Below are 10,610 nucleotides of genomic sequence, written 5' to 3'. Positions count from 1 at the left end.
GTCAGCAGCCATGGCACTGGACGAGCAATCGTTATTATAATCCAAATGGGCAAACAGTCTAAATTATTATGCAAGTTGACTCGAGATACAAAAAAATGCAAAACTGCAAAGTCGCATTTGTCATACGTCACAGTGACAGCAAGTGGACTTTTGAAATTGTAATAATGAGTGGATTACGCATTTCAATTGGCAAGAGAGGAATAACACGGATGGAACTTTCTTGGCAAATAGGATTGTGTGCATCACAGTCAGATACAAGGGAGAAGGCTTCTTACATTATTTCAGACAAAATGTTTTGGCGTGGTTGACTCTTAACTTTTATAAAGAATATCTCTTTGGATTTGAGACTTTAGTATTTGCAATTTTACAGATCTTCTTTATGCACCAAGAGCTTGTAACACTCCAAAGAGAAAGTAAAAATTGAAATCTCATCATATGACCCCTTTAAAAAAGAAAAATAATTATCACTTTTATAGTTTTATTCAGCAAGGACACAGTAAATTGATTCAAAACTATTTAAAAATATAATATTATTACATTCTATTAGTCAAAGAATCCTGATAAAAAGGTATCCTGGTTTCCACAAAAACATTATGCAGTAATAGGAGACATTAGTATTAATTGAGCACCAATACTACTTGATAATAACCGCATACCAAATCAGCATATTAGATTGATTTGTGAAGGATCATGTGACACTGAGGACTGGAGTAATGGCTGCTGAAAATTCAGCTTTACATCACAGGAATATATTACATTTTAAATGATATTAAAACAGAAATAATTTCTTTAAAATTGTAATATTTCACAATATTACATTTTTTTCCTGTATTTTTTAATCAAATAAATTACTGCCCTGCTGAGCACTAGAGATTTCTTTTTAAAATCTTTTAAAAAATGGTTAAAAAAAAAGGTACATCACTCTGCTGTAGATACAAGCAATAAATACAACACTAACAAGGACTGCAAGTAAGCAGTGCAGTAGGTCACAGGACAGCCATTTAGATCTGCATTCACAAAGAGTTGAGAAACCAGAAAAGTTTCCATTTGAGTATCAAAGGGGTCACGGCTTCTGTTGCATTGTGGGTACAACACGTTTAGTGTAAAGTGCATGTGAGGAACTGAAATTGCAATGATGAAGAGTTTAAAACTCCTGCAGAACAGGCCATGACACAAGTTGTCTCACCATCTGGGCCCTCAGGAGCATCTGAGCCTGACTTGTACTTGGGCTCTTCCCCAGAAGCAGTGCTTGAGGGGAGATTTTACGGGCGGCCGTAGCAGTGCTTGGATTCTGACTTCCTCGTACAAGAGGCGTTGATCCAGGAGTGTTGGGCAGAGAAATCTGATCGTCAAGAAATTGATCAAATCAGTGGAGGGTGCAAAAGAGAAATTAAACAATAAATGTCATGATAACACCAAAAAAAAAAAAAAAAAACATGATTTCTTCTGTGTTGTTGCACACACACCGTTTTTGGGCTCTGCTGCGAAGATGAAGCTTGGCTGACTCTCTCACTTGGTGAAAAAGAAGGTGCCAGTCGGTCTCCAGACAGATTGACCTGGAGGAAGCAATGGAAGTTTTATAATGATAAAAAAAAAAGTTTTAAGATGAAAAACAATAGTAACAAACAGTATAATAAAAAGGTGTATAAATATGCACAATTTGCATATATCTAAATATTATATTAATATTAATTTTTTACACATTACGGACTACTTCCTTCTCTACTCATACTAGTTCTACTACTAGTTCTACTTATAACAGTTTAGGCTTTTCCGGTAACAGCATTCAGTGCACCTAGTTACTCATTAGAATGCATATAATTCATTTTTTATTTACGCAGATAATTACTTTGTCAGTTGATTATAAATAATGAATCATGTTCTATGCATGAACATGAATTATCTGAATTGTTCCTGTAAATATATAGATTTCCTTTCCAAATGTGGATTCTGAATAATAAAATAAAATATATTTCCTCCTGAACCTGTAGCAGTCCAGTGTTCTTTTCATTAACTGTGTTTTTACTTACTGATCATATTTCATATATGCTGAGTTTCCATTTATAAACTAATTTGACTGATAAACAAGATTTGCATGTGTGATTATACCGGTCTTTTAAAATACATGAATGAACACCTTCCTTATAGATATTTAATTCATCTTACATAGTTACGTGTTGACAGCAGAATACTTTTGAATATTAATGAAGAATTTTAAAATGAATATGTAATTTACAATAGTGAAAAATGACACAGAATAGTGATTAAAACATTTGAAAGTGAAAGTGAAAGTGACGTGTGGCCAAGTATGGTGTCCCATACTCGGAATTTGTGCTCTGCATTTCACCAATCCAAGTGCACACACACACAGTAGTGAGTAGTGAACAAACAAACACACGTACACACCCGGAGCAGTGGGCAGCCATTTTTGGGGGGCAGCAGTTACAAGTCTGACTCTCTAACCATTAGGCCATGACTGCCTTTATTTATATTTAATACATATAAATAAAAAGGTTAATTCCGATTTTATTAATCAGGTCTCACATACACTGCAGCAACGCAGTAATTAGTTTACTGCACAGTCAGGGTTATGTCAGCAGAACAGTTTTCAATTTGTTATTTATTTATTTAAGTATATGAAGAGTTTGGTTCCAAAACATGATAAACGCCATTTAAAAAAAAAAAAGAAGAGTTTCCGCCAAAATCAGTATTGTATCTGGTCGGTATTGAAAAGTCAATTTTTTATTTTACGTAAAATGCGATATCCGCCGAGTTATTCTGTCATGTTTTCTCTCTTTCTTTCCAAACCGCGACAAACGCCAGTCTCCCTTTTCTGCAGAATGCGATATATCCGCTCAACCAATCACAGCGCACCATTCCACGCACTCTAGACAGTAATGGCAGCGCTTTGAATACACCCGGCATCCTAGTTTTCCTCATCTACTTTGTAATTTGTGATCAACAAACAAACTTAGGGCTGTACAATCACATGCGATGGATAAATCGCATGTGATTGTCATGCGCATCTCGTCAGTAAAGCCGGTTCTGTGATTAATAGTTAATCTCCATCACGTGCTTTCAGATGGATACATAGAGCCGTAGATCACTGACAAGCTATGCAATATCTCGTTCATAATCGAATGCGACTCATCTGCGATTATGAACGCGATATTGCGTAGCTTGAAAGTTTAAGTGTTTTTATTAATGCCATTTATGTTTTTGTTAATACAGCGTATAGCACTAGTCAACTAAATGAATGTAACATGGCAAAGATGAATGCACTTTTGGAAGTTGAATGTAAGGGAAATGTCATTTTAGAATTTCTGTGGTTTAATGTGATGTTGTTCATGATGAAATTTACTTTTATTGCTGTAATTAATTTATAGCATTAACAAGATGACCCGTTGAATTCATTTTGAGAGCTATGACTGATTGAATGTATTTTTAGTCCAGTGCCTGTATAGTAGATTAGTATTGACCAAGTTCAGAGGCTGTCATATGTGGATTAACCATGTTGTGTATTTTCAATAGTTTCAATATGAAAAATAAGTTTTATATTGATTCAATGGATTTATTGCATTTGGGGAAAAAAAACGTGTCATGGATTTATTGCATTTTGGGGAAAAAATAATAACATTTTATAATAAATCTTTGAAAATCAAAATTTGGATTAGAATTTTTAATGTTATTATAACCTATAGATGCTATGTGAAAGCTTGAAACAGAAAATAGTGGTTTTCATCTTGCCACTTTCTTGGTAAAGAAAACACATTTTTACTCAAATTAATCAAAATGGATTTATAGTGTTTTGGAACCAAACTCTTCATGTATACAGTTGCTAAAAGGGCCAACTCTTTGAAAAAGGGCAGAACTTATACCAAAAAATTAACATGGTTTGAGCAAACATACCTGCACTACTTTTCTGTTAGTGGGGGTGGGTTGATTGTGGAAGGTGGTTACAGTTGTGAGCGCAGGAGGAGTTTTCGGGGCGCCATTGGCCTGATGGGAAGGGTTCACCGCTGTGGTGGTCATGGTGTTGACTGTGCTCTTTGCAGGTTCTGCTTTAGTTTGGGGCTCCTTGTCCATTGTTCCACAGAATCTGGACACAAGAAGCTGAAATACAATTGACTGTAAATATGTATGTGTACTAAAACCCTACCTCAAGTCAAAATATCATCCTTGAAGTTAATTTCATTTGTAAAATTCACTTCCCAGTGCAACTGACTGTAGTAACCTATACATATCCTAGAGACGTGCATATGTCAACCAAACTCTTTGAAAAAGGGCAGAACTTATACCAAAAAATTAACATGGTTTGAGCAAACATACCTGCACTACTTTTCTGTTAGTGGGGGTGGGTTGATTGTGGAAGGTGGTTACAGTTGTGAGCGCAGGAGGAGTTTTCGGGGCGCCATTGGCCTGATGGGAAGGGTTCACCGCTGTGGTGGTCATGGTGTTGACTGTGCTCTTTGCAGGTTCTGCTTTAGTTTGGAGCTCCTTGTCCATTGTTCCACAGAATCTGGACACAAGAAGCTGAAATACAATTGACTGTAAATATGTATGTGTACTAAAACCCTACCTCAAGTCAAAATATCATCCTTGAAGTTAATTTCATTTGTAAAATTCACTTCCAAGTGCAACTGACTGTAGTAACCTATACATATCCTAGAGACGTGCATATGTCAACCCCAGGCAGGCCATTTGTCTAGGGACTCAAGTTGAACATGCAAATTTCCAACAGTTTTCTTGTATTTGCTTACAGGGCCTGTCTTCTGATGTAAGGTGAGACTTAAGTCAGCCAAACAGTTTGAAATAAACTTTGCACAAGAATGGAAAATAACAACCTTGCAGAGGTCTTTTGAATTTCATTAATCAATGAGAGAGGAGAAATCAATCATAATTGTGTTTTAATAAGTACATTTGCATGCATAATGCTACATAAAGGTCCATACATATACATACATTTTTCCACTATACCTATAAATATACCTATGCTATATAAAGAAAGTGGTCCTTCCTTTTCTAGATATGGCTGCTCTGCATGTTAAAAAAATGTATAAACAAATGACTGCACTAAATAAAATAAAACGCTGCACAAATATTTAAATTTTATGGGATTTATGTGGATTAAACAATATGCTGATTCTGTTCAGTAGACCAAATTTAAAACAGAAGTTGCACATGAGTGAAAATGTTACACTGTTTCAGTTCTGGCTGAATTTCTATAAGGAAATAAAGTTCAGATTCAATACAATTAGCAGAACATATGAATATGAACTGTGTTTAATCATATTATCAGCAGTTTCCGATTTCAGCTATCAGATAGTCACAAACCCTGTCTAAATTGTGCATTTAAAATGCCGGGTATGTGCAGAAACAAATACTGGAACTAAACAACACAGTATGGAATGTGTAAAACAATCCTTTTAACTAGGAATGTGAAAGTGTTACAGCAAAAAACGTTAATTGGTTAACGCAACTGTAAGCTACCTTACCATGTAGAGTGAAAATTATATCAAAGTTTAAAATGAAAATGTACTTAAATTTTTTTTTTATATTTAACAAAGCAATACGTATATATTACAGTGAAATACTGTTAACATTTTTCTCAATATGTAAAAAGTATGAAACAAGGGATAAGCAGCATTTCCAGAAATCCATGCAAAAACCTGCACATTTATTTGAATTTTTACCATTTTTATTTTAAAAAGTTCGCTTTCTTCTTTTAGTTTAGTTATGAGTCATGTACATTGTAGTGTTTTATTTTGCATTTTATTAATATATATATATATATATATATATATATATATATATATAATATATATATATAATCATGTAACTGGTGTTATGTGTTTGTGAGAGTAACTGGGCTTTATGATACTATTGGCCACAGATGCTTGAAAGGTCAAATAGCTCAAATATATTGGTATATTAGCAGTAGATCATTTAATAATATGTAGGCCTAGGAGCTGTAAAATATACAATCACCAAAACACCTCCCGTAATGCTTGTAATATCATCACTGTATTTTTACGGTAAAGTTCTGCCAACCACAGCTGCCAGTTGTTTATTTTTACAGTCAATTTGACCAAAAATGTACAGTATATTATTATTATAACTCACACCAGGCCGCAGTTGAACAAACATGAAGCATCTGAGCATTTCTGCTTAAAACAAGGCAAATCGGCTACATTAATAATGTGATATTGCGCCATGCCTGCACAACGAAGACGAATAATGCGCTGTCCTTTGTTTCATACGAGCCACAGAAATAAAAATCCCGAGTGTAAATGAAACATTCGTATAGTTATTGGACATCAAGGTTTTAACTCTCTCTCTCCGTGCATTAACTGTGAAACCTGAACGACATTAATGGACACATACCAGGAAGCGCCGCGCGCACAGGTGCCAGAATGCCACGCGTGTTTTCAATGTTTATGCGCGAGCCGCAGTCATTTGTGAATAAACACCCACGGCGATTCCCAAAAACCATCCCCGTATTTATCATAACATTTCGACGGCCTGTAACGGAGCGGCTGAAACCGCAATAAAAAGAAATGCACAGGTCCTACAAAAAGCCCGCTGCATACGACGGCGCCTTGCAGAGTCTGTGCATTTATGCCTTATGTTCATTCCGCGGGTCATTATTTTGGTCATATATTGAAAATGGGCGTGTGTTCGTGCAGTGACAGCTAGAGCCCTCTGTCCGTCCCTGAAGACCTGCACTTCCCTAAATTATGGCGAGGCGTGATACATATAAAAGCATCTGCCTTTTATCAAGCACACGGCGACAAATCAACGCAATCTGCTGCGCATCGAAATACTCAAAATGAAAGTCAAAAGGGAAAATGATGATGCCCTGTGCGCGAGCGTGCGCTCCTCCCTTTCCAACCGAGCCGGTCGCGGACCTTTCCTAATTATCCATCTTTTAACGACTGATTAATGACCGTTCAAGGTAATCCTACCTGTCCGAAGTCAACGGGGTAGTTCTCCCATCACACACTGACCGTTTCAGCGACTGCTACAATCCCGTCATGTCCTAATGCGTCAAAGGTAAAAGTAGAGACCGATAGAAATTCATCAGGGCGGTGAATGTTACAGCACCGCTTACAGTGTAGGAGGACCATGCTTCTGTCATTTAAAATTATAAGGAAATGTGCCTATACACTTCGCAGCAGGCACAAAATGCGTATATTTGTGCACGTATCATCACCCACAACAGAGTTTTGTTGTGTGCACGTGCATGTATATTTTATATAGCCGCTTGGCCATTGTGAAGCTAATAATAACCATTCTAATAATAAAGCTTCTTGAATCGATTACTGAGAGACTGAGTAAATGACCACAGAGCTCTCTTTGGGAATACTAATGTACGGCTAGGATATAACGGCAAATTTAACCCTTAGTGAACCAAGCATTATCGATTAGGCCTATGTCTATTTTATATGGACTAACCCAACTATTGGGTTACATTTTTAAATCAACTTTTTAACCCAAAAGTTGGGTTAGTCCATATTTGAAACCAAAGTTGGGTTGAAACAACCCAGTATTTTTTAGATGACTTTTAATATTAGAATATTAATTTAGAATATTATCTTTATTTTATAGAATGGAGGATAGAATCTTTAGTATTGTATAGGATCAACGTAGGAAAAATATAATTTGTAAAAGATTTAGAAACTTTCTAAATGTCTTCCAAATGTATCGCGAGCGAGTGAGGTAGTAACCATAGCAACAGTAGGCTCGGTCGCAACAGACTGCGACGCAGAAATGACAGAAATATCTAAAAAATAAAATGTATGCACCTTTGTATTATTATTATGATTATTATTTAATTAGTAGCAGTAGATCTGCTAGTTGTTGCAGTACTGGTTACTATGGGTTACCGTGAGATCACCACCAGTGGCCGGTGTGCCTTGCGTGCTCAGTAATCGGATCAGACAGGCGGTTGCGCTGTTTACGGTTGGCCACTAAACTTTACTTTCTCTTATGCAAGACACCGATTCCTTTGAATTAAAATATCGGTTTTATCTGGCTGGTTACATTAAGCTTCGTCAATGGAATAAGGGAATTTGCAAATCAGTGAGAGTCAGGTGAGAGGTTTAATGTCTCAATGTTAATCTATCATTGCAAATATGCCGGACACGAGACTTGTAAAGCCAAAACCTGTTGCAACGAAACCTAAGAAAGCCAGTACAGCTGAAACCACACCTGCTGTCAGGACCAGAGATGTCGGTCACCGCAAAAACAGGGCATCAAGCTGCCCAAGATGCACCCATGAGACCGAATACAAACCCAAAGCCACGGAGAGAAGCAATAAAGCAATGCAGGTATGGAAAGCCGTTGTAACATTTAATCTATAAACCGTACTAGTATCTATTTTCATGGTACTAGTACCTATTTTTTTTAGAAACTAGTATCTTTTCCATTAAGTACTAGTACTTATTCATTAGGTACTAGTGCTTATTCTTTAGCTACTAGTGCTTATTCTTTAGGTACTAGTGTTTATTCTTTAGGTACTAGTGTCTTTTGTAAAGTTACTAGTACTTATTCATTAGATACTAGTACTTAATCATTAGATACTAGTGCTTATTTATTAGGTACTAGTACTTATTCATTAGATACTAGTACTTATTCATTAGATACTAGTGCTTATTTATTAGGTACTAGTACTTATTCATTAGATACTAGTACTTATTGATTAGGTACTAGTACTTATTCACCAGTGCTATATGCAAAAAAAGTTAACATACAGCCCTGGTATGATATTTATTGTTTTTATTTGAGGGAAAATTGGAAAGGACCAGACAATAAAATTGGTGTTTTATCTCCATCCTGCCACTAGAGGTCACTCGATGACCAACAAACACATTAGGCTACTACGTTTACGAAATTACAGTGTTTCCAAAACTGACAAAAATATGTTTTCTATGTGCTTGTGTACAAATAATTGTTTCTTTTCTATGTGGTTTCCTCAAAAAAGTACATCCATCTTCTTGTTTCTGTTTCCTGTCTAATCTCTCTCCTATATGTGCCGGCTCATTAATATTCAACATACGATTACCATACCAGGCAGAAATGCTAATTTAAAAAGTACTAGTATCTATTAAGTTCAGGATATCGCTGGTCTAAAAAGTTACTAGTAACTAAAAAATAAGTACTAGTTCTATTTTTCCTTAACAAGAAGAGTATAATTAAATACTAGTCACTATTGGAATAAGTACTAGTATCTAATGATAAAGTACTAGTATCTAATGAATAAGTACTAGTAACATTACAAAAGACACTAGTACCTAAAGAATAAACACTAGTACCTAAAGAATAAGCACTAGTAGCTAAAGAATAAGCACTAGTACCTAATGAATAAGTACTAGTACTTAATGGAAACGATACTAGTATCTAAAAAGTAGATACTAGTACCATGAAAATAGATACTAGTACGGTTTACAAATTAAATGTTAAAACGGCTTGCCATAATGCAGGCGAAACCGTCCGAGACTTCACCGAGGTCAAAACCTTCCAAATATGCACCGAAGGAACTCCCAATGCCAAAAACATATTCGCATGCGCTTTCTGAAATCTACAGGTAGGACAGTGCCAGTGGAAACATATGGTGGATCAGGTCTTAATCCAAGCATCAGCAGTAAACTGTGTAGTTACTAGTTGCCATAGAAAATCCGTTAGAGCTTGTTTTGTTCACTCAAATAATTATTTTTTGATCACTGACACTTTCCTATTTTTTGTGTGACAGTCAAAAGGCATTTACAGTATTTACACCAAACCCAAAGAAAAGACAAGATATTCAGCAAAGTAGGTATACTGTGCTGCAGCATCACACACTGATCTTTCTTTCTTCTCACGAAATGGGTGATTCTTCAATTAGGGGAAACTTAAGATTCTAACCAATTATTTTAAAGAAAATGTTTTAAATTAAAGATTTAATTGCATCTCTCCTAAATTGTCTCCTCAACTACTATTTAAATGTAAGTGTTAAAATGTAGTAAATTTTAATTTACACTTTTCCTAAAAATGAAAAAAAACCTTTGAAAAAAAGTTGGTATTTAAGTTTACAATTATTTAATTTTTTTAAATAGCAAATAATCATTCATCACACCATTTTAGAGAACAATTTCTGTAAAAAGTTGTCAATGGAAGTGACAAGAGCACAGTATATATTAGTCTATATCACTGAATGCATTTTAAATGTCTGTACATTTGTAAATATGTGATATTTTCAGTTGTTACATTTAAAAGGAAGTTAGAAAGTAAGCAGTCTATGCTCACTGACTGAATGCTTTGCTGTTTAACAGAGGCAGAAGCAGAACTGGCAGCTCTGGAGGATCTGCGCTTGAGTCGGGCCGTGGGTTACATTTCCATATCTCCTAGTACTGTGGGTAAGTCATTCAACCAACCATGTCAGAAAACAAATATGAGAAGTCTACTGATGAGTCTGTTTGATAGGATTCAAATAAAAATATATTGTGTTATGACCACTAGGGGGAGTTAAAGTTCCTTTTATACATGAATATCTGGATAGGTCTGGGACAACCGTAAAAGCAATGAGTGTAGAAACTGATCAGTACTTTACATTATGATCCCTGGGTCACCAC

General features: G+C 35.6%; 1 protein-coding gene across 1 annotated transcript in view; it reads right to left on the bottom strand.

The window, feature by feature from the left end:
• Window positions 1–10,610, bottom strand: part of si:ch211-230g15.5 (polyhomeotic-like protein 3) — a 40,535-nt gene that overhangs the window by 12,429 nt on the left and 17,496 nt on the right. Inside the window, exons 3-5 of the mRNA XM_016278915.1 lie at window positions 4,330–4,533; window positions 1,467–1,556; window positions 1,187–1,342 (exon numbers count right to left, since the gene is read on the bottom strand). Coding sequence (XP_016134401.1) covers window positions 1,187–1,342; window positions 1,467–1,556; window positions 4,330–4,506 — 423 coding nt within the window. The 5' untranslated portion in view covers window positions 4,507–4,533. The remainder of the gene's footprint in view (window positions 1–1,186; window positions 1,343–1,466; window positions 1,557–4,329; window positions 4,534–10,610) is intronic.

Source organism: Sinocyclocheilus grahami, unplaced genomic scaffold (assembly GCF_001515645.1).
Source record: "Sinocyclocheilus grahami isolate Dianchi unplaced genomic scaffold, SAMN03320097.WGS_v1.1 scaffold126.1, whole genome shotgun sequence".
Taxonomy (NCBI): domain Eukaryota; kingdom Metazoa; phylum Chordata; class Actinopteri; order Cypriniformes; family Cyprinidae; genus Sinocyclocheilus; species Sinocyclocheilus grahami.
This window is presented reverse-complemented; position numbering and strand designations above follow the sequence as displayed.